Below are 25,000 nucleotides of genomic sequence, written 5' to 3'. Positions count from 1 at the left end.
CACAAAACCCAATATAGCGCCGACCAGTAAACCTACTGTATACTTGATTATACAGTACTGTACGAGAACACTGTAAAAAAAAACTATACAAAATAAAAACTATACCCCAGAAGTAAGTATAAACAGAACAATGTAGTGCAAGAATGCAGCAGCAGTCAAAGGTGCAAAAAAACAGCATGTAAACAGTATAATACAGTGATAAATGATAAATGTGCAAAAAACAGCAGTTGAGAGTGTGGTACAGTCGAGAATAATAAATAATAAATAAATGAACGGTGGTGGAGTGTGTGTTAAGTGTTAAGTCCAGGAAAAATTTTACAGTTCGCTAACACACATTTAAATGAGTGTGTTTGTGTGTGAAAGTTCCGTTTTATTTCTGTTTATTGAGTAGCCTGATGGCTTTTGGAAAGAAACTGTTGCATAGTCTTGTTGTTGCGGCCCGAATGCTTTGGAACCATTTTCCTGATGGCAGGAGGGTAAAAAGTGTGTGTGACGGGTGTGTGTGGTCATCCACAATGCTGTGTGCCTTGCGGATGGAGCGTTTGGTGTAAATGTCCATGATAGAGGGGAGAGAGACTCTGATGATCTTCTCAGCTGTCCTCACTATCCTCTGTAGGGTCTTGCGGTCCGAAACGGTGCAGTTCCAACACCAGGCAGTGATGCAGCTGCTTAAGATGCTCTCAATGGTTACTCTGTAGAACATGGTCAGGAAGGGGGGAGGGAGGTGGGTTTTCCTCAGCCTTCTCAGGAAGTAGAGATGCTGCTGGGCTTTCTTTGTGATGGAGCTGGTGTTGAATGACCAGGTGAGGTTGTCTGCCAGATGAACACCAAGGAATTTGGTGCTCTTGACCATCTCCACTGAGGATCCATCAATAATCAGTGGAGATTGGTCGCTCTGTGCTCTCCTGAAGTCCACAACCATCTCTTTTGTTTTGTCCACGTTCAGAGACAGGTTGTTTGCTCCACACCAAGCAGTTAACCGTTGCACCTCCTCTCTATATGCTGACTCATTGTTCTTGCTGATTAGACCCACCACGGTCGTGTCATCAGCAAACTTGATATGGTTCGAGCTGTGCATTGCTACACAGTCATGAGTCAGCAAAGTGAACAGCAGTGGGCTGAGCACACAGCCCTGGGGGGCCCCAGTGCTCAGTGTGGTGGTGCTGGAGATGCTGTTCCCGATCCTGAGTGACTGAGGTCTCCCAGTCAGGAAGTCCAGGATCCAGTTACAGAGGGAGGTGTTCAGGCCCAGAAGGTTCAACTTCTCGATCAGGTGCTGAGGAATGAATGTGTTGAATGCTGAGCTGAAGTCATTGAACAGCATTCGTACATATGAGTCCTTGTTATCCAGGTGGGTGAGGGCCAGATGGGGGGTTGTTGAGATAGCATCGTCCGTGGAACGGTTTGGACGATACGCAAACTGCATGGAGTCCAGGGAGGGTGGAAGCTGTGTCTCAATGTGCCTCATGACGAGCCTCTCGAAGCACATCACCACGATGGGTGTGAGCGCGATGGGACGATAGTCATTGAGGCAATAGATTTCTTCGGCACGGGAACAATGGTCGTTGTCTTGAGGCACGTGGGAACAACGTTGCTGCTCAGGGAGATGTTGAAGATGTCAGTGAAGACATCTGCTAGCTGTTCTGCACATTCCCTGAGCACTCTGCCAGGAATGTTGTCAGGTCGAGCAGACTTCCATGGGTTAACTCTGCATAGAGTTTTCCTCACTTCAGCTGTGGTTAGACAGAGCACCTGGTCAGTGGAAGGAGGGATGGTCTTTCTCGCCACCACGTTGTTCTGTACCTCAAACCGGGTGTAAAAGTTATTCAGCACATTCGGGAGGAAGGGATCACGGTCACAATCAGGTGACGTGGTCTTGTAATTCGTGATTGCCTGGATGCCCTGCCACATGCGCCGGGTGTCTCCGCTGTCCTGAAAGTGGTTGTGGATTTTCTTCGCATGTGCGTGCTTCGCCACTCTGATGGTACGAGACAGTTTGGCCCTTGCTGTTTTTAAGGCCGCCTCGTCCCCTGATCTGAAGGCAGAGTCTCTTTGTTTCAGCAGCGCACGCACATTTGCAGTCAGTCACGGTTTCTGGTTGGAGCGTGTAGTGATGGTCTTGGAGATGGTCACATCATCAACGCACTTGCTGATGTAGCTGGTCACTGATGATGTGTACTCCTCCAAGTTGATGGAATCGCCATTGGTTGCAGCCTCTCTAAACATGTCCCAGTCAGTGCACTCAAAACAGTCCTGAAGAGCAGAAGTAGCTCCTTCTAGCCAGGTTTTCACCTGTTTCAGAACCGGTTTAGAGCGTCTGACGAGCGGTCTGTATGCTGGAATTAACATAACAGAGCAGTGGTCTGAGTATCCAAGATGGGGGCGGGGCTCCGCACGATACGCGCCGGGGATGTTTGTGTAAACAAGATCCAGCGTGTTCGCTCCTCTCGTTGCAAAGTCCACATGCTGATGGAGTTTAGTGAGTACAGTCCTGAGATTCACATTGTTGAAATCTCCGGCGATAATAAACAATCCGTCGGGGTGAGCATTCTGCAGGTCGCTAATAGCGCAGTAGAGTTCATACAGTGCCTCCTTAGCATTAGCACTAGGAGGAATGTACACTCCGACAATGTAAACAGTTGTGAATTCCCCTGGTAAATAAAATGGTCTGCATCTAACAGTCACAAACTCCACTAGAGATGAGCAGTAGCATGAAACGAGCACAGAGTTCTTACACCATTCCGAGTTGATATAAACACACACGCCACCACACAGAGCTGCGTTTCTGTCGGCTCGAAACACGGTTAGCACGTCTAGCTGGATAGCGGCTTCCGGAAATCTGTCGCTGAGCCACGTCTTGGTGAAAACGAAGACGCAACAGTCTCTAAACTCTCGCCGTGTGGTTGGCTGGAGTCGGATGTAGTCCAGTTTATTGTCCAGGGAGCAGAAGTTTGAAAGAAAAATGGACAGGAGAGCCGGCCAGCTAGGGTTAGCATTTAGCCTAGCACGGACACCTGCCCGCTTGCCTCGCTTCCGCTTCCTCGAACAGCGCTTTCGACGTCTCCTCTCCCGGCCACCGGCATCAGGTAACAAAGAGGGCTTTGGGCCTGGTCTTTGCGGCCGAGGTCGCAGCAAGCCGAGGTCGCGAAGGTTGTTGATAAGATCATCATGCAGATTGTTGGTTGCATGATGCATGTACCGTAGCAGTGTCTGGTGGTCGTACACATGAACACAGCTGACTCTGGTGTCCATGTATTGTGAAGGGTCATGCTAAATATGGTGAAAGCACCATTTTTGGATCCAGAGAGGCCGCTGTGAGCTACTGCCGCGCCACCATCTTGAATCAGAAAAAGATCCAAGAATGGATGCTTCTCGATACATCCAAGGCTTTGGAATCTTCTGAGCCAATAAACACAACACCAGAATCTATAAATATTCTACATTGTAAGCTCTCTGGATAAGTCCTAATTCAAATCCTGGTCGATCACTCTCTATAATCCAGAAGCCAAGTTCATCTTTATTGTGCTCGTTATACAGGCACACGTGCTTTTTTTTTTTTTTTTTTTTTTTTTTTTTTTTTAAATTACACTTTGGCTCTCTCTTGTGGCCAGAATATGCAACTAACATGCAGTTTGCATTGTGTATTAAAAAGAAAGAAAAAGAAAGAAAGGTGCTTTATACTTCTCACATGTACAGCTCATTGAAATTATTTCTCCGCATTTCTCAGCAATGTTAGGAAGCTGAGGTCAGAACCTAGGGTCAGCCATGTCCATTGAAAGTTAAGGGCCTAACTCAGTGCCCCAAAAATGGGAATTTGGCGATAGTGGGACTTGAACCCCCAACCTTTGTAAGAATCTTTTTAAGTCTTTGTAAGAATGTATATCCCTGTGTTTTGTTATTTAGTTTTAAAGGTTCTCCCTGTTTGAGTTTTTTCTGTCTTGTAGCTGCAGCTACAGGGTCCTTTTGGAATGCATTATTATTTTTTTTGGTCTCTTTGATTCCCTCTCCATCATCAGCTTCCTACCAATCCTGACTGCACTTGGCATTACCAGCTCTTTTTTTTCCATCTGTCATACCTATTTATTGCCATAATCATCACTGTGTGAATTTCCCCCACTCTAATGTCTATTCCATCCTGCACTTGTGTTATAAAAAATATGATAATAACAAAAGTAAAGTAAATTGCACAATCGAAAGAAAAACAAATATTTTTTAAACATTAAGTCCCCTGCAAAATGCACTATGATAAACAGATATAGAAAACAATATTTTCAAGCAAAAACAAAATTGAATAGCTGCCAATGCAGGATGTCCAATTTAGTGGACAAATCATTAATCAAATTTTACTCCTTCTATAAAATCGGTACTTGAGAAGTAAAACTATTATATTTTTGCTTAGATGTTTCACTATGTCAGCATATATTTTCTTTTATTTTAAAGGTCATCTACATTAGAAATATTGACAAGAATTTCCTCTAGTGATCAACAAATGTGGCTGCCTGTTGGCCATCTTTGTTTTAATTACAAATACTGGCCACTAGGTGGAAGCCTGTGTGCTGATGCAAAGAAGGCTATTGAAAATCGTTCCACTGTATCAGAGGTGGCAAAAGTACACACATCCTTTATTTAAGTAGTAATACAGATGCTCATGTTTTAAAATACTCGGGTAAAAGTTAAAGTACTGATTATACTTGTTTTTATTTAAGTGAAAGTAAAGAAGTTTGGGCTCTGACATGTACTTAAGTAAAATGTAGTTCTCTGGTATCACCTCATTACCTGTCCGTGTGGAAACATAGCAAAGGTTCCGTTTGCTATTTGACCCATTTTCCTCAGGCTTTTAAATGCATGTTCAACAAGTGCTGGCGTCATCCTTAAATAGGGGCCACCTGATTCACACCTGTTTTTTTCACAAAATTTATGACCTCAGTGATTGAATGCCACACTGCTATTTTTTTTAACACACCCCTTTCAACTAATTGCCCAATTGCACAGCCTTACGAGCGTGAATATCGTAATTGCTGGGTCTTGTTTGCTTTCTGAGAATCTACTGCACCAACTGGTAACTTGTTTGCCACGTAGCAATAAAAAATATACTAAAAACCTGAATTATTCTGGTTAGTCACATTGTACTGCTATTATTTTGAACAATACTGTACATATAAAAGTAGACATTTTACATATTCGAATGATGAACTGTTCTTATCTGTACGATTAAAAAAGACAGTAATTTAAGTTCCTTTTTCCAATAAGAGGGAAAAAAAAAAAATAAATAAAACGCCACCCAGAGTGTTAATTGTGTGAATCATGGCGGATTTGGCGTTTAATTTGAGACTTGGCACGTAAATAAAACAAATGTTTACTGATTACAAATATTTTTGGGTGGAGTTTGATTATTTATTTAATATCTAATTAAATAAAGGACGTCGTGGATAAATGTATGTTGTGCTGAAGGTTTTAATTTCGCCTCTTGTGTATATATATATATATATATATATATATATATATATATATATATATATATATATATATATATATATAACAAATAAAAAAATTTTAACTAATGAATGTGTCCAGGCTGAACATCCACATATAGAACAAGAAGAGAAAAGATGATGATGAACACGTGATCAGAAATGTCTCAGTTTTCAGTCCTGTTCACATGACTGACTCCCTCTGCCTCATCTAAGATCCTCAAAAGCTAGACATTATGCCGAGAGCCAAATAAATTCACAAACAAATGAGAAAGAAAGTAATTGAGATTTATCAGTCTGGAAAAGGTTATAAAGCCATTTCTAAAGCTTTGGGACTTCAGCGAACCACAGTGAGAGCCATTATTCACAAATAGCAAAAAAATGGAACATTGGAGAACCTACCTAGGAGTTGCCGGCCGACCAAAATTACCCCAAGAGCACAGCGACGACTCATCCAGGAGGTCACAAAAGAACCCACAACTAAAACCAAAGAATTGCAGGCCTCACTTGCCTCAGTTAAGGTCAGTATTTATGACTCCACCATAAGAAAGAGACTGGGCTCAAATGGTCTGCATGGCAGAGTTCCAGGATGAAAACTGCTGCTGAGCAAAAAGAACATAAAGGCTTGTCTCAGTTTTGCCAGAAAACATCTTAATGATTCCCAAGACTTTTGGAAAAATACTCTGTGGACTGACGAGACAAAAGTTGAACTTTTTGGAAGGTGTGTGTCCCATTACCTCTAGTGTAAAAATAACACCACATTTCAGAAAAAGAATATCATACCAACAGTAAAATATGGTGGTGGTAGTGTGATGGTCTGGGGCTGTTTTGCTGTTTCAGGACCTGGAACACTTGCTGTGATAAATGGAACCTTGAATTCTGCTGTTTACCAAAAATCCTGAAAGAGAATATCCGGCCATCTATTCGTGACCTCAATCTGAAGCGAACTTGGGTTCTGCAGCAGGACAACGATCCACAACAACAAAATGATGACTTTGGGGTGGCCTAGTCAAAGTCCTGACCTAAATCATATTGAGATGCTGTGGCATGACCTTAAAAAGGCGGTTCATGCTCGAAAACCCTCCAATGTGGCTGAATTACAGCAATTCTGCAAAATTCCTTCACAGGGCTGGAACATTGACTCATTGTAAGTTATCGCAAATGCTTGGTTGCAGTTGTTGCTGCTAAGGGTGGCTCAACCAGTTATTACGTTTAGGGGCCAACACTTTTTTACACAGAGCCATGTAGTTTTGGATTTTGTTTTCCCTCAATAATAAAAACTTTCATTTAAAAACAGCATGTTGTGTTCACTTGTGTTATCTTTTACTAATATTTGAATTAGTTTAATGATCAGAAACATTAAAGTGTGACAAACATGCCAAAAAAATTAAGAACTCAGGAAGGGGCCAAACACTTTTTCACACCACTGTATACTTCTTGTTGCTTTCTGCCCTGCACTGTAGTTAGGTGTAGTGGGTCTAAAAGGTTGTGTGCACTGCTCCATGTATATACTGTACTGTTACCTTACACCTCATTAAATATGGCTGTAGGTGTATTGGCTACACAAATGTTCCTATGACTGTAAAAGATCCTTCTTGACCAGGATAAATTGTTTAAGATGATGTAGAAATGAACAACCACCCTGTTGTCTTTTAATTTACGAGACCTTCAATGAACTTACTGAACTAGTATAGAATGATATTTCTTTCTGACCTTGTGATCCAGTTCATCCCAGAGCAGTTCATTAGGATTTTGGTGCGGTGACTGGGCCGGGAATTCCGTGATACATAATGCTCCAGCTGACTGTCCCTATGACTTCTGTCAGAGCCAAAAATGTCACATTAGGACTTTGTCCACAGATCTTTCTTCCAGTCATTTACTGTTTAATTTTTGTGTGCTTTTGCTATTTACCTAGTTTTTGTGTAGAAAGCAAATGAACATGAAGGTGTCTCAAAAACCACAAAGGCGTTTCCAAACTTAAAATGTTATATATATAATATATAAATATTGACCTAAAACAAGTGATCTATAATTTCAAAATCTGAGGTTAAAACTAAGACAAACATTATACCATGCCAAATATACTATAAGTAATTTTTCTTTTTTGCTTTTCCAATGCATCTATTGCATTGAGTTGTCAAGTCTGACTTTGAGACAACCAAATCTAGGGAGTTGGACTTGTCTTTAAACACACATTTGTCATTTACCTGATAAATGAGATGTCCAGAAACAACCCCTGGAGAAATGGATCATTTCAGACTCTGTACCAGTGATCAGACATTTTTTTCTGAGCAGCCAGAGGAATTTGTAGTGTGGACACTTCCTGGCTTTGTTGGCCAGACCAGGGTTCTTATTTAGACTGATGGTGCAGGAGTTGGATCCTTTGCTTGTGAGAAAACAGGCATGTTAAGCACTGACCATGATTTCATTTTCTGTTTATGAAAGAAAGAAAGAATGTAAATAGTATTACAAAAAGCAAGATATGCAAGTAAGTACAAAAATGATCAAAAATGTTGCTGTGGGTCTGAGGCAGTTTGCTAACATCTGTCCTACCCTCTGTCTTACATAAGTTCTTTTGTTACAGGCAACAATAATGTCATTTGGACTCACTTTTCCACAGAACTTTCTTCCAGTCATTCACTCTCCACTCCTTGTGTGTTTATTTGCATAGAAACAAAAGGACCATGTATGTGTCTCAAAAACTATGAAAGGTTTTTGAATGCCACACTGCTATTTTTTTTAACACACCCCTTTCAACTAATTGCCCAATTGCACAGCCTTACGAGCGTGAATATCGTAATTGCTGGGTCTTGTTTGTTTTCTGAGAATCTACTGCACCAACTGGTAACTTGTTTGCCACGTAGCAATAAAAAATATACTAAAAACCTGAATTATTCTGGTTAGTCACATTGTACTGCTATTATTTTGAACAATACTGTACATATAAAAGTAGACATTTTACATATTCGAATGATGAACTGTTCTTATCTGTACGATTAAAAAAGTTAAGTTTAAGTTTAAGTTCCTTTTTCCATTAAGAGTTTATATACAGAACTTTCTTCCAGTCATTCACTCTCCACTCCTTGTGTGTTTATTTGCATAGAAACAAAAGGACCATGTATGTCTCTCAAAAACTATGAAAGGTTTTTGCGACTAGGCGTTTCCAAACAGGCTCTTTATATAATATATAAACCGCAACAGGTTAATACTAAGGCAATCATTAACCAACTGAAAAATTCTAAGAGTAAAACATTAAATAGAGCAGGCATTAAACATAAAAGCTGAAAAAATAGCCGCTTACAACTTTGAACATCAGGTATTGAAATGATCATCATCATCATCATCTTCTCCCGCTTATCCGAGGCTGGGTCTCGGGGGCAGCAGTCTAAGCAGGAATGCCCAGACTTCCCTCTCCCTAGACACTTCTTTCAGCTCTTCCGGGGGACACCGAGGCGTTCCCAGGAAGGCGTCCAGGAGGCATCCAGAACAGATGCCCGAGCCACCTCAGCTGACCCCTCTCGATGTGGAGGAGCAGCGGCTCTACTCTGAGCTCCTCCCGAGTGACCGAGCTACTCACCCTATCTCTAAGGGATCGCCCAGCCACCCTGCGGAGAAAGCTCATTTCGGCCGCCTGTATCCGGGATCTTGTCCTTTCGGTCATGACCCAAAGCTCATGACCATAGGTGAGAGTAGGAACGTAGATTGACCAGTAAATCGAGAGTTTCGCCTTGCGGCTCAGCTCTTTCTTCACCACGACAGACCGGTACATCGACCGCATTACTGCAGAAGCTGCACCGATCCGTCTGTCAATCTCTCGTTCCACCCTTCCCTCACTTGTGAACAAAACCCCAAGATAATTAAACTCCTCCACTTGCGGAAGGAACTCTCCACCAACCTGAAGTGGGCAAGCCACCCTTTTCCGACTGAGGACCATGGCCTCGGATTTGGAGGTGCTGATTCTCATCCCAGCCGCTTCACACTCGGCTGCAAACCATCCCAGTGCGTGCTGAAGGTCCTGGTCTGATGATGCCAACACGACAACATCATCTGCAAAGAGCAGAGACGAAATCGTGTTGTCACCAAACCGTACACCCTCCGGCCCCTGGCTGCGCCTAGAAATTCTGTCAATAAAAATTATGAACAGAACTGGTGACAAAGTCCGACATGCACCGGGAACAAGTCTGACTTACTGCCGGCAATGCGAACAAAGCTCCTGCTTAGTGAAGGGCCCCGGACCCCATACTCCTGGAGCACCCTCCACAGGCCGCCGCGAGGGACCTTTTCAAAATCCACAAAACACATGTGGACTGGTTGGGCAAACTCCCATGAGTCCTCCAGCACCCTGTAAAGGTTATAGAGCTGGTCCAGTGTTCCACGGCCTGGACGAAAACCACACTGTTCCTCCTGAATCCGAGGTTCTACTATCGGCCATATTCTCCTCTCCAGTACCCTGGCATAGACTTTCCCAGACTCGGCCAAACGTTCCCAGCAGACCCTCACAGTAAGCTTGGGTCTGCCGAGTCTGTCCAGCTTCCTCCCCCGCCATCGAATCCAACTCACCACCAGGTGCTGATCAGTTGACAGCTCCGCCCCTCTCTTTACCCGAGTGTCCAAGACATACGGCCGCAGGTCAGATGAAACGACCACAAAGTCGATCATTGACCTACGGTGTCCTGGTGCCACGTGCACTGATGGACACCCTTATGCTTGAACATGGTGTTCGTTATGGACAAACTGTAACTAGCACAGAAGTCCAATAACTGAACACCGCTCGGGTTCAGATCAGGGGGGCCGTTCCTCCCAATCACGGCCCTCCAGGTGTCACTGTCGCTGCCCACGTGGGCATTGAAGTCTCCCAGTAGAACGACGGAGTCCCCAGTCGGAGCACTGTCCAGCACCCCTCCCAGAGACCCCAAGAAGGCCGGGTACTCTACACTGCCGTTTGGCCCGTAGGCACACACGACAGTGAGAGACCTATCCCCGACCCGTAGGCGCAGGGAAACGACCCTCTCATTCACCGGGGTAAACTCCAACACATGGCGGCTGAGCTGGGGGGCTATAAGCAAACCCACACCAGCCCGCAACCTTTTACCATGGGCAACTCCAGAGTGGTTAAGAGTCCATCCTCTCTCGAGGAGTGTGGTTCCAGAGCCCAAGCCGTGCGTAGAGGTGATCCCGACTATCTCTAGTCAGAACCTCTCAATCTCACGCATAATCTCAGGCTCCTTCCCCGCCAGCGAGGTGACATTCCACGTCCCTAGAGCTAGCTTCCGTGTCCAGGGATCGGGTTGTCGAGGCCCCCGCCTTCGACTGCTGCCCGATCCGCTTCTTCGGGCTGAGCCCGGCCGGACCCCGTGGGGGAAGGCCCGGCCACCAGGCGCTCGAATACGAGCCCCAACCCCGGTCCTGGCTCCAGGGTGGGGCCCCGGCTGCGCCATACCGGGCGACGTCACGGTCCTTGGTCTGTTTTTTCTCATAAGGGTTTTTGAACCGCTCTTAGTCTGACCCGTCGCCTAGGACCTGTTTGCCTTGGGAGACCCTACCAGGGGCATATAGCCCCAGACAACATAGCTCCTAGGGTCATTCGGGTACTCAAACCCCTCCACCACGTTAAGGTGGCAGTTCAAGGAGGGAGTATTGAAATGATTTCAGACTCTATTTGCTTTTTTTCTGATTCTAATTCTAACTAATACAAAACCTGCTACATCTAAACAGAAACAAATTTGACAGATACTGATATTGTCTTTGAAAATAACATTAATTTACATGTAGTAATTATATGTAATGAATGATCATTCAGCAAGAAATATCAGTGGATTGCTCATCTTTTCAAACACAAATATTTCACTATTATCTGCTAACTACCTAGAAGGCAGCTGACGTAATTTTGACCATTTATGTGTCATTTGGTATTCAGGAGAACAAAAGAAAAGTGCTGGATAAGCAGTTTTCTATTTTTCTGAAAATAATGTCTGTGGATATGCTGTTCGAGCCCAATTTTGACCCACTTTTTTTTGGCTAAACTTTTTTCTTTGTGGCATCCATGACTATATTAGTATCTCTACAGATGTTAAGGTTGGCTAAGCCAAACCTTTATAGACAATTTTGCTGTCACATAAAAAAAAAAAAAAAAAAAAAAAAAAAAAAAAACATTCTTCATTTACCTTAACAGAAAATGAAGCCACTTCCAAGGAAAGTCCTAAACAGTACCAACTATGAAAATACCCAAATACGCATCAGCCATGACTAAAACATTGAATAATGTAAAAAAAAAAAAAAAAAAAGACTAACCAGAAGAATGCAACATATTGCATGCCGCTCAAAGTAGGTTCACGGGTGAAACTGCAACTACAACTCACAAAAAAACACTCTGAAGCTACGCTTAAAATTGTGAACAGAACATAAGGGACATGAAAGCTGGTAACATAATTTTGCCCTGGAGTGATCCAGGTACAGTACTGAGAGTTTAGTGTTTAATTAATGGCCATACCAAACCTACAGGATAAACAATAACTTACAAAAAAAAGCAAAAGCACATGCTTTGTTTATTTTCCAGCTGAAACTGGTTTGAACTCTAGTGAAATTAAATCATTTTTACAATAATTGGAATTTAATCAATATTTCAGAATTTTCTTTTTAATCTCCACTGTTTTTCTTTATCTTTTATTCTTCTGCCTTACTGCCTTTTGTTTGTCCTTTTTACAGTTTTGTTTGAATTATATAATTAGCCGAATCCTTGCCTTAAAAACAAAGATAAATAAAAACTAATTACATTAAATGAGACATTATGAGACATGCTTTATCTATTTGTTTAGAGGAAACATTTGTAGGTGGAGTTTTTTTGGACCGCTTATATTTCAGGTGTCACCTTTTTTGTTCCTCACTCTAATTCTCACTTGGTGCAGAGCGACAGCTCTCAGGTAAGCTTCCTTGTTAATCATCTAAAAAACCTTCAATAATGATTTACTTGTCTGACAATTTTCAAACTTTAAATGATAACATTTTTAATGAGTGTGTTACCTCATCTGTATGCACTTGTGCTGGTTCCATTTCTTAAAATGGAAATCACTTGACTCCAGTAGCTGCTTCTGCTGATGTTCCGGTGTTTGAGGCAACAGTTGCTTTTATCCTGCTCAGGTGGTAAATATCCTGTGGCATGGCAAGCTTCGAAAGCGGAGTTGATGAGTGAGACAGGGAGTACTTGTTCTTATTACTGTTCAAGCCAAGAAAATCATTACAATGGGCATTATTTTTTTTTTCTTCACATATCCCAGCGATGTTAGGAAGTCAGAGCGCAGGGTCAGATGTCGAAACAAGCAAATAGAGGGAGTCCTTTGTCTGGTAATTGAGATGCCGAGAAACACCGTCCTGGAGAACTAGACCATTCCAAACTTGGCACAAGTGGTCAGACATTATTTTTGAAGAGCTTATAGCTAAACAAGAATATGACAATGCTTGAATTCTTTGCTTTTACTCTTTTGTGAAAGAAAGAAAATAGTAACACGGTAGTAAGATATGCACATTTTAAAAATGGTAGGAGAAGATGTTCAAAAATTATGTACTGTTCTCTACTACATGTTCAATTCAAAAGTAAACTAAACAAGATAGCTGGGTGCATTCTTCGTGCTTCTTTTCAGAAAGGAAAAAAATCATACTCAGCATTAATAATGTCAGATTAATAATCATAGTCAGAAATAAACGGCAATTTGTTTAATTTTACTTTTATTAGTAGCTAGATTTTTTTAATCATTTTTTATAGAAAGTCATCTTTACAGCATTTGTATTTGCAAAAAGAAACAATTAGCTCTTCTTTTTACATACTCTGATTCTTGGGTGTAACTGAAATATTTTTTGTAAAGTAAAAACACCCAAAAGGAACTAAGCCTAATTGCCTTATTGCCTAATGTCAAACTGGTTGAAATGCAGTCTTGTTTTGTGATGCAGGGTGTGTCTGGGTGTTGAAACCTGGGTGTTTTTTTTCTTTCTTTAACTTGGGTAAAGTTAAACCATACCCAAAAATTTAAATAGGACCAGACACCACCCATAGCAGAGCAAAAGAAACCATTGATGTTCAGACTATTATTACAGATTCCTTTTTATTGTTCAGTTTAGTGCTAAATTAATCCATTTCCTGAAGTTCTGCATTGTTGGGATTCCTAATTCCAGCACAGTAAAAAAAAAAAAAAACTGTACCTTTATAAAGTATAATTATACCAGTATAAATGTTTAGTCGTCGCCCTCTTTTTTTTTCCAGGGATTTGGGAAGATGGTTTTCACACCCAAAATACACCAGTTTTGCCTGTTAGCCACTTGTTGGATTGGAGGAATCTTCTCTTGCCTGTTGTTTATTCAGTATACCTTGCCAGGATGTACACCTCAAACAATTCCTCCTTATCAGCCCAATGTTTACAAGAGTGCAAACGTCTCTGATCCTATTACCACTACAACCACTACAACCACTGCATCAACTACAACATCTACAACACCTACAACAACTACAACAACTACAACAACTACAACTGCTCAGCCTAAGGAGGAAAAACCCATCCTCCTGCTCTGGTTCTTGCCTCAAAACTTCCAGTGGGACTTTAATGAGTGTAAAAAAATGTACAACATTGACGGTTGCCAATTGACTTTAGACAGAAACCTTTACAGCCAAGCGGATGCAGTCCTTTTTTTTCACAAAGCAATCAAATGGGATTTGTCCAACCTTCCACCATCCCCTCGGCCTCCATTTCAAAAGTGGATCTGGTTCCATGTAGAATCGCCGACCAACACGGCAAAGATCCCAGGCTTGGAGAATCTTTTTAACCTCACCATGACCTACAGACGGGATAGTGACATTTTTGTGAGGCATGACCTGACGATCAGCAAAAAGCCAAACGAGAACATTGTGATTCCAAAGAAGGACAAGCTTCTCTGCTGGTTTGTGTCAAATGTTAACCCCAATACTGGAGTAGGGACCAGGATGAGTTACTACAACGAGTTAAAGAAGTACATCAATGTGCAAGTTTTTGGACTCATGGCCGGAACACGCTTGAAGGAAGAAGACTATTATCCCACCATGGCTTCTTGTAAATTCTACCTTGCCTTTGAGAACTCCATTCACAAGGATTACTTTGTGGAGAAATTAAATGGTCCTCTTGCATCCGGGACTGTCCCTGTCGTCATGGGACCCCCGAGACAAAATTATGAAGACTTTGTTCCGGGTAATTCCTTCATTCATGTTGAAGACTTCCCCAATGCTGAAGCTCTGGCTAAATATCTGCTTCAGCTGGACAAAGATGACGAAGCCTATAAGCACTACTTTGACTGGAGAAGGCATTTGACCGCAACTCCTCATCTAATACATTGGTATCAAGAGTTTATCATTTATATCTGTAACGCCTGTGAATATGTTGGTAGGCACAAAGAGTATAAAGCTGCACATAACATCTACAAATGGTGGTTTTCATAAAGAAGTTGTTTAACAGTTTTATGCCATTGTAAACCATACAGGCAGGACATAGACTTCTTTAAGTTGGTAATGTTGCCTAAAAATGTCTAAAAAAAATTCTTAATAACTTTTTATTCTATTTGTTACATTTTGAATATACAACGCATGTTAATTGGTACATATTTATAATTATACAATCCTGAATTCACCAAATGTGTGTTACCTCATCTGTATACAACTGTGCTGGTTCCATTTCTTGAAATGGAAATCACATGACACTAGTAGCTGCGTCTGTTGATATTCTGGTGTGTCACACGTCAGATGCTCTTATCCTGTTTAGGTGGTAAACTTTACTGGGTTAATTAATTTTGAAAGTGGATTTGATGAGTGAAACAGGTGGTACTTGCTCTTAATTACTGTTCAAGCCAAAAAACTAATACAATTGGCGTTATCCTTTTCAGACAAATAAACAAAACCAGCATGCCAAGAAGTTATAGATGGTATATTCCAATGGCTTCCCATTCTGGGCAATAAAGCCTAAACAGTCTTCTGGATAGTTGGGAACTTATGGAGTAAGGCTGGAGTCTGTTCAGAGTGAAACCGCTTATGGACACAATCCGTAAGACATGCAAAGCAATCTATCATCCTAGAAGACATTTAGCTGTGGATGAGAGGATGGTAACATGCAAAGCTAACACTAACTACCATGAACTTGTCATTGCTTGGTTAACTGTATGTCTGCCTTTAGTGGTGAAGCATGGAAATATAACTGAATAGGAATCCTTTCTTACAGTAAGCACCACAAAACACCATGGAAATGCCTGGCATGCGATGTTCACCTGTGTCTTCAGTTAAACAGGAACTGTTTTCAAGAGTAGCACAGAGATTTTTGATGCAATTTTAAATAAACCACAAAGGAAACACATTCTTTCTTGTAGTACTGTACTTCTCACTCAGATCCTGGCTCAGTGATCCACAGCTCATTATGTAATCCACAGCTCATTTTGCGACCCATTGTCTACAAAGCTGTCAGTCACAGCATGTCGACGCCTCTTCGAATATGGCCTTTCAAAGTATAAAGTGTCTTTTCAATTTAAAATCAATGCAGTGTTTAATGTGAATGAGCAGGCAGGATGATTTTCACATGATTAAAAAAAAAAAAACCTACATTAGAAGATCTGTTCTCAAAAAGTCTTGTGAAAACATGTTTACTATAGGTTTTGCTTTTTCAAAAACCATGCATAAACCTTATTTTGTCAAAAATACAAACACACATATAAGCTGTTTACATATTGTGGTAGCCCAGTTTGTGCTAAATACAGTGTAATAAGTCTTTTGTCAATAGTATATTTAAAAGCAACTAAAAAGAACCAAATGTAAGAGCATGTCAATATCTCTCAAGAGGTCCAAAACACCCTCAGACTGCAGAGGGTTAATAGCGAACCATACTATGCAGAGACTGCAGAGAATTCTTACTAGTCATGGTATTCAGGAGGAACAACCTTTATGGTCACAGGATAGCAGCACAGGTGGGGCACCTGTAAAGTTAAAGAGTAAAGGTAATTGAGTTTTACTTGTCATATGTACATTACAGCACATTGAAATTATTTCTTTACATATCCCAGTGATGATAGGAAGTCAGAGCGCAGGGTCAGCCATAACACAGCGTCCACAAAGCACAGAGGGTTAAGGGCTTTGCACTGGGGCTTGAACCCCCGACCTTCCATTCAGCAACCCAGATCCTTTACAATAGAGCTACCACTTCCCTTAAATGTGCTATAACTTCACGATCTTGCATGTCACCCATACACAGTGGCCATAATAATTTTCTCTGTATCATTTACATTTTATTAGATATGCTAGGAGGAATGGTAAAAAGCAAAAGGGTTACATCAGTTAGTAATTACCAACATGGACCGGTTGGTGTGGGGTTCATCCCTGAATGCCGATGAATGTCAAAACACTAGTGGAGAAGATGGCCGTAAATTGAGGTTCACCTGCTATCTACTAGTGAGTCCACTCTTTTGCATGGGTCTCCACTATGGGCAGAATGCGGCTGGAGACAACGTGGGGACTGAGTGGATGCTTGACTGCTGGTTCAACTGAAGGGCACGAATGCCGGCAGTACACTGGAAAGAGAGTGCTAGAAGGAGCTCTCCCTATGCAGCTCTTGCATGGGGTTGGCAAGTCTGATGTTTAGACAAGCAAATAGAGGGAGTCGGAGAGCCTAGCTAAACTAAGAACATAATGCTTGAATTCTCTGCTTTTACTCTTTTGTGAAAGAAAAAAATAGTAATAATGTAGTAAGACATGCACATTTTTAAAATGGTAGTAGGAGATGCTCAAAAATAAACTAATGTACTAAATAATGAATTATTTGTGCTTCTTTCCAGAAAGAACAAAATCATACTCTCAGCATTACGTGTTTGAGTCTGTGATAAACAAAAAACCATGACAAACAGACGTCACCCCAAAAATGCAAGTTCAAAGTAATACAAACAAGGTCAAATAATAGTCATACTTCCTAACAGAAGAAAAATAAATAAATAAAAACAAATGACAGTGAATATAATAAGGAACAGTTGCAGGAACAGTCAACCCTGAAGGTTTACGTGTGCGCTATCGCGGCTTATTGTACCCCGCCTGCTGGGCAGTTGCTGGGGTAACACCCTCTCGTGACACGTTACCTACGTGGCACCCGGAGGCTGAGGCATGGGATGCGACCCAGAGTGCCTGTATGGGACTTGGCCGTTGTGTTGGCAGCTCTATCTGAAGTGGCACTTAGGTACCTGTCTGTAAAAGACAGCTTTCTTTTGGCAATATCCTCCTTGAAGAGGGTCGGGGACCTACAGGCTCTTTTCATGGCCCTGTCTCTCCTGGAGTTTGCCCCTGGCATGGCCAGTGCATTTCTCTACCCTAAACCTGGGTATGTGCCTAAGGTGCCTACGGCTCCCTTACGACCCGTCGTACTGCAGTCATTCTGTGCATATTTTTAATTAAGTCTATATGACAAATTGCACATTATTTCCAATAACTGATTTCAGAACATTGTTAGATTTTCAAGATATACAACCGTGATTTGCAACATATTTTCTCCCTGATTAGATGTTTCATGCAAACTTAATTTAAAATAAGCTTACCCAGTGAAATTACATTACTTAAGTATGACTTCAGTTTCAAACACTTTATAGATACTTACATTAAACGATAAAGTTTGTCGCGATCCCGTGCTGCACGTTTGGACTGACTATCAAAATCATTCCACGTGAGCATGTCCACATATACAACGTGCATGCTCCAACCACCAAACCAACATGTGTGCTTGTAAACTTACATGTGCATATCTAGTCAACAGTTCAAATCAAGCTGGTCAGACAATTTTTTAACCAACTTATTTCCACTTATTAGGTCAACATTTTTTTGTTTAATTGTCCAGTTAACTAATAGATAACAGTTGTTACAACTTTTTGCAAGTTGGATTTTTTACATTGTGCTATCAGCGAGATACCAGGGAAAAATCAGTGAATGAAATTAGTTATGTGGCAAATGCAATTCCGCAAGTCATCTTTACGGCATTTGTATTTGTAAAAAAGATATAATTATTTGTTGTAATTTATAGTAAAGACACGGAGCTCCTTTTCTCAGACTGCTTACACAAACCGTGTAATGCAAAAGGCCTTAAAAACCTTCAGAAAATTTTGTTGTAATCTTTTTCTATGCTACAGTCATTGTTGTTCTCTTAATTTGATCAGTGTGTTTTCTGCAAAATAATGTTTTTTTTTACTAATGCCTTAGTAAATTTGTGGAAAAAGGTGTTCTGGTAGCATGGTAACGACAGGACAAAAACTCCTTCAACGGTTGAGCAGTGAAGATCAAATCAATAAAATTAATAATAATAATAATAAAAAGATATAAATAACTAGGGCTATAGTTTATTCTGTAAATCATATTTTTCTATAAAGGACAAAAGATTTTTTTTAGTCACTTTAAGGGCTTTTGTGAAAGAAATAAACTCATTATAAAATGCAAACAACGTTGTATGTAAATGTGTATATAATATTTTGCCATCAGAATTATATTATTAACAAGAAAGTCGTCTTTGTTATTGTTCATTACAAGTCCAAAGATAATGTCCTTTACAGTGAAATTTCTTAGATGGGGAACTTTTGGGTAAAGCCAGTTATGGATATCAGACCATAAAGTATCCACATACATTTCTTTAATTTTGGGACATAAAGGAAATTTCAAATACTTGGTTCTAAGTATGTAAATGGTTTCTTTGGAAAGGTTATGTGTGATTGAGTTTCTGTAAACGATTATAGGACAAGAAATGTTGTTAAATACATTTATAATAATTTTGTTTGAAAGTTGACTTCCCTTGAAATCACAACCTTCAATTGAGACTGGTGGGAGATTCAGGGTTATGAAAGTAGAATAAGAGAAAATGTCCATAATTAGACAGACGGTGGATTGAGGGATGGCTCTAGAAATAGATTCAAATATGGACAGATCACAAACCAGATTATATTTAACACAAACATTTACATATGACATAATACCATTATATCCATCAATTAAATGGGACACTGACCATACCTTTCTCCACCAAGTTCTCTTCATACAGTGATTTATTCCTAACTGTAATATATATATTATTCCATAATGGTGTTTTGTGTGGTGTGAATTTATGATTATATAGTGTGATTATACTGGAATAATTTAATTGAGAGACATTGAACAGTGAAGTCGCATCTAAGTATAAAAATATATTCCCCCTAATTTCTTGAATAACTCTAGGAATGTAAAACCCAAAATCGTTGTTTATATAGATGATTTATAGAATCAAAATTAATGGCTTGTAAACCTCCATCTTTAAAATCTTTTGTCATCTCCCCTATTTTTATGTAATGGGTTTTCTTTTTCCATATATAACCAAAGTTAACCTGGTTGATTTTTTTCGATGGTTCTATTTGAAATGGCGATTGTGTGTGCAGGATATATGAAACTTGAAATGCCTTCCATCTTAGTAAAAAAAAAAAAAAAAACCTCTACTCAATGAACTTATAATAATCCAAGAGTTACATATTCATTTACATATACATATTCACATATAAAATTTTCTTGGGATCTGTTGAGGTAAATATTGCTAAATATTTAACTATAGATTTTATTGCGATGTTATAAACCTCCGTTGAGTGGCATTAATTCCCACTTGCTCAAATAAATTTTTTAAACCAGAGGCTTTGGTGAAGATGTGAACTGTTTGTAATATTTTGGGTACCCCCAATAGCTGCTTCATAAAATGGTAGTATCATCTGCAAACTGGCTGATAATTATTGGCAAGCCAAGTGCATTCAGTGAGGCTATGTTTGAATTTTTGATAGAGAGCATCTCAGTGGTTTGAATAAAAAGAAATGGGGGAAAAGGGGGGCAACCCTGTTTAAAACCGCGAGTGATGGTAAATCTGGGTGAAGAACCTCCTGGCAAAGAAACCGAGCTATAAGCAGTTTATTCCCAATGGTCGAAAGGCCGCCCATTTTCTCCAGTGCTGTGGATAGCAGAGAAATGTGTCTCTTTATCTGTTTAGCTAGTTGTTTATATGTTATACGATTTAATTCGTTTTGTGTAAAACCAGATTACCGAGATGTGCTGCTTACTCTCTGGTAAATTAATGTTTAGTGCTTGGAGTGTAGCGCGAGTAGGTTTTAGTTTAACAGGGATACAGGTATGTGTTAGTGTGCTGTGCGCCTTCAGTGCTCTCCTGCTGCGGTGTCAAAGCTGTCACGTGATCTGGGCCGGGATTCCGGTTGTTACTACTACCGCCTCTAGAAAGCTACTGCACGAGTTCCACACCCTCTGTCATATTATATCTTGTAAATACTGGGTAAGTAAAGTGTTGCAATAATTCAAAATGATGTAAGATCTTTTTATAAGGGTTGTAGTGGGTTTTTTTTTATGTGGTTGAGCAGGTCGGGTGAGAGCATGTCATGCTAAAAGAGCTCTTTCCTTATCCTAGTTCTTTAAACCACGCTGCTGTTTGATAGATTTTGCATGCCCGGAAATGCTGCTTTAATCGATTTTGCATGCCCGGAAATGCTGCTTTAATCAATTTTGCATGCCGGAAATGCTGCTTTAATCGATTTTGCATGCCGAAAATGCTGCTTTGATCGATTTTGCATGCCGGAAATTATGCTTTGATTGATTTTGCATTCCGGAAATGATGCTTTGATCGTTTTTGCATTCCGGAAATGATGCTTTGATCGATTTTGCATGCCGGAAATGATGCTTTGATCGATTTTACATGCCGGAAATACTGCTTTGATCGATTTTACATGCCGGAAATGCTGCTTTGATCGATTTTGAATGGCGGAAATGCTGTATGACCTGCTTTGCCATCCCGGAAATGCAGTATAAGCTGCCTAAAAGCGTTTGTGTAATTGTTTTGTAATTGGTTTAATGTTGGTGATGTTTGACAGATTTTTTTTTCTTTGTGTTATGCTGCTGTAGTTTCTGTTATAGGGGCGAAGTGCTTCCTGAAATGGGCTGCACCCCAATGCATTACTTCACTGGGGTTGTCACTATTGTGCAGAGGTGGCAAAAGTACACACATCCTTTACTTAAGTAGAAGTACAGATACTCATGTTTTAAAATACTCGGGTAAAAGTTGAAGTACTGATTAAAATTTTTTACTCAAGTGAAAGTAAAGAAGTCTTTGCTTTGACATGTACTTAAGTAAAAAGTTGTTTGTGTCGCCATTATGAGGGAAAAACCCACAAAACGCCACCTAGAGGGTTAATTGTGTAAAAAATGGCGGATTTTCTGTTTGATTTGAGACTTAGCGCATAAATAAAACAAAAGTTTACTGATTAAAAATATTTTTATCTGGAGTTTAATAATTAATTTTACATCTAAGTAAAGAAAGGACGTCGTAGATAAATGTATTTATGTATTTAAATTTTTTTTTATAAAAATGGTAAAAACAGAAATGCTGAATTGATGGCGCGTTAATAACATTTAGTGCCGTTTACAATAATTTAATCTTGACAGCCATATATATATATATATATATATTAATACAAAACAAATTAAAAATGTTACCGAATAAATGTATCCAGGCGGATCATCCACATATAGAACACAAGCAGAGAAAAGATGATGATCATCATGAATGTGTCTGTTCTCAGTCATGTTTACATCACTGACTCCCTCTGTCTTATCCACATTAACCCCAAACTTCTTACTGCCTTCTGGCTGCTGATTCTTATCTTCGTAAACTAGTCTACATCTGTGGTGAGAGTCAGGACTTTATACACCAGCGGATTGAAAAAGACGCATAGTAAAAGGAAATCGGTTGTTCGGCTGAAATCGGCGCGCAGTGAAAATAAAAAAAATATATTTCACCAAATCAGTGGATTAAAACTAAAGTAACGAGCCGGTTTTGAAAATTTAAGAAGTAAAAAGTACAGATATTTGTGTAAAAATGTAATGAGTAAAAGTAAAAAGTTGTCTAAAAAATAAATAGTGGAGTAAAGTACTGATACCTGAAAAATCTACTTAAGTACAGTAACGAAGTATTTGTACTCCGTTACTTCCCACCTCTGCTATTGTGGCGCTATTCTTGCTGTTATTTGCAAGAATAGCGTTTTAAATGGTTGGAGTTTCACGTTTTCCTTAGTTAGTGGGCAAACCTGGTGCGGTTACATTAGCCCATTCTTTACCACGGAAGCCTTTGCCCTCTTTATATACTTTTTTAATATTGTCTCCTGTTTTTTCAAAATTTTCTAATTTTTTTTTCTGCTAAATTATTTTTGTGGGCCGTAATCTCGCACCTTTCGCCTTATTTCTTAGGGGATCGCACTTTTGTGCGTTTGTTTAATTTATTTTCCCTGTTATTTCGGGGTGGTGTAGTCGCCACAGCAGGGCCCCTTGCTACACATGGCGTAGTTGGCAGGATTACTACAAAAATTTGGCAGAGGTGCGAAAAATATTTACAAGGGTTTGTGTGTGTTGTGTTTTTTTTTTTGTGTGTTTTTAGGAACAAAGCAGCAGCGTGAGCTCTGAAGATGGCAGTGTTGGGTACTCCTTTGGGTGCCATTTTTGGTAAGAAAAAGGTATATTTTGTAATAATGGAGGGGGAATTACAGGAACTTAGAGCTTGTGGCTCAATTTAGGGCCGACAATGAGAGATTGCGACAGGAAAAGGTGTTGCAGCACGGGAGGAAGTGGATGCTGAGCCCAGTACCCCTGCAATAGGTACTAACTGGTACTAACATTTCAGTAACTAATACAGAAGGTGGCAAAAATTTAGCGGTAGGTCTGGGGTGGATTTTAATAAATGGATTGAGGAAGTTTTATCCCCAGATCATCAGGCTTTCTTTTTTTTTTTTTAGATCATTTAAAGGAGGAGGTGCGAGAAATAAATTTTTACTCTCTTGAGGTACATGGGGATCATGAGAAAATGATCAAAGCATCGCGTGAGCTGTATAGTGTTCATTGTCATACGTAGCTTTGCAGGAAACTTTCTTCTCCCGGAAGTAGCGAGAAGGTTTTACTATAACACCACTCTCACCAGGCTACAGGGGAATCTCTTTATCTCCTTATGTTTGGCCAGGAACTAAGACTCCCTATTGTTTTTCTGTTGGGTAGGGTCCAAGAGCTGGAAAGGGTGGGGTTCATGACTGCATTACAGAACATCAAGCAAGGATGCGGATTGCATTTGACTGGGCACGAGAACATTTAAAGGCTGCGGCTGAACGTCGTAAGAACCAGAACGACGCGTATGTTCATAATGCACCACTGAGGGAGGGTCAACTGGTTTATCTTAGAGATAATAGTGAGAGGGGTCCTTCAATTAGATGCTTGTCGTTGTTAGGAAACTATTAAGGATTTGGACCTTTGGATGGTCATCCCTGGAACCCTTCAGGTTGGGTCAGGTCAAGCTGTAGGATCACATCCTTCTACTTCAGTGTAAGGGTCCTTGGCTGCGTTGTTATCTGTGGGGAAATGCTGGTTCGGGGCATGATTCTGATTTGAGTCCCATGTGTATGTCTGCCAGTCTAGCCAGTCTAGAAAACGGGAGGGAACTGTGTGTGTTTGAGCAGTTTCAGTGAGCGCATGTCACACTAAAATGGCCCTTATTCTAGTTCTTTAAGCCACGCTGCTGCTGCTGCTGCTTTGACTGCTTTTCTATGTCAGAAATGCTGCTTTGACTGCCGGAAATGCTGTAAAAGCTGCCTTAAAGCGTTTGGGTGATTGTTTTGTAATTGGTTTGTTTAGTGATGTTTGACTAATTTTTCTTTCTTTCTTTGATTTATGCTGCTGTAGTTTCTGGTATAGGGGCGAAGTGCTTCCTGAAATGGGCTGACTTTTGGCAGCACCACAAGGCATTACTTCACTGGGGTTGTCAATATTGTGGCGCTATTCTTGCTGTTATATGCAGTGAATCTAGTGGGTGTGATTCTAAATGGTTGGAGCTTCTCTTTTTCCTTGGTTAGTGGGCAAACCTGGTGCGGTTACATTAGCCCATTCTTTACCACGGAAGCCTTAGCCCTCTTATATGCTGTTTTAATGTTGTCTTTATTTATTTTATGTACATTTTAATTAAGTAAATTTTCTGAAATAAATTTTTTTAATAAAGACTATTTTGTGGACCGTAATCTTGCACCTTTCAACTTATTCAGTGGATTGTGCTTTTGTTCAATTTATTTTCCCTGTTATTTCGGGGTGGCGTAGTCGCCACAGTAGAGCCCCTTGCTACACCAGCACAGTTTAAAAAAAGAGTACATTTGACCAATTCACTTAAAATTCAACATAGATTCAGTATAAATGTTTTATAACAAAGTCTTTTTTTTTTTTTTCAGGGATTTGGGAAGATGGTTACCTCACCCAAACTACACCAGTTTTGCCTGTTAGCCACTTGTTGGTTTGGAGGAATCTTCTCTTGCCTGTTGTTTTTTCAGTATTCCTTGCCAAAATGTACACCTCAAACAATTCCCCCATATCAGTCCAATGTTTACAAGAGTGCAATCGTTTCTGTTCCTATTACCACTGTATCAACTAAAACTGCTCAGCTTAAGAAGGAAAAACCCATTCT

General features: G+C 40.3%; 2 protein-coding genes, 1 long non-coding RNA gene and 1 pseudogene across 5 annotated transcripts in view; 2 read left to right on the top strand and 2 right to left on the bottom strand.

The window, feature by feature from the left end:
• Positions 1-15,107, top strand: part of LOC310725494 (4-galactosyl-N-acetylglucosaminide 3-alpha-L-fucosyltransferase 9-like) — a 16,866-nt gene extending 1,759 nt beyond the window's left edge. The window contains exons 1-2 of one of the 2 annotated variants that reach the window (XM_083540508.1): positions 12,302-12,391; positions 13,726-15,107. In XM_083540508.1, coding sequence (XP_083396634.1) covers positions 13,738-14,928 — 1,191 coding nt within the window. In that variant the 5' untranslated portion in view covers positions 12,302-12,391; positions 13,726-13,737 and the 3' untranslated portion in view covers positions 14,929-15,107. Of the gene's footprint in view, positions 1-12,301; positions 12,392-13,725 lie in introns of those variants that run through there. The other variant, XM_083540507.1, reaches the window with a different exon arrangement.
• LOC310725483 (SH2 domain-containing protein 4B-like) overlaps positions 1-25,000 on the bottom strand; it is a 99,856-nt gene that overhangs the window by 42,544 nt on the left and 32,312 nt on the right. The gene's annotated exons all lie outside the window — the stretch shown is intronic.
• LOC310725565 lies at positions 8,535-12,172 on the bottom strand. The gene is made up of 3 exons (XR_014533428.1): positions 11,763-12,172; positions 11,636-11,684; positions 8,535-8,553 (listed from the first exon to the last, which is right to left on the bottom strand). It is a non-coding gene; the product is annotated as an uncharacterized lncRNA (long non-coding RNA).
• The window catches only part of LOC310725526 (4-galactosyl-N-acetylglucosaminide 3-alpha-L-fucosyltransferase 9 pseudogene), a 2,367-nt pseudogene continuing 1,158 nt past the window's right edge, over positions 23,792-25,000 (top strand). The window contains exons 1-2 of the transcript XR_014538340.1: positions 23,792-23,874; positions 24,768-25,000. The exon at positions 24,768-25,000 is cut by the window's right edge and continues 1,158 nt beyond it. The product of XR_014538340.1 is annotated as a 4-galactosyl-N-acetylglucosaminide 3-alpha-L-fucosyltransferase 9 pseudogene (transcript). The remainder of the gene's footprint in view (positions 23,875-24,767) is intronic.

This window comes from Silurus aristotelis (genome assembly GCF_946808225.1).
Source record: "Silurus aristotelis genome assembly, chromosome: 4".
Taxonomy (NCBI): Eukaryota; Metazoa; Chordata; class Actinopteri; order Siluriformes; family Siluridae; genus Silurus; species Silurus aristotelis.
Note: the sequence above shows the minus strand (reverse complement) of the source record. Positions and strands in the feature narration are given on the sequence as shown.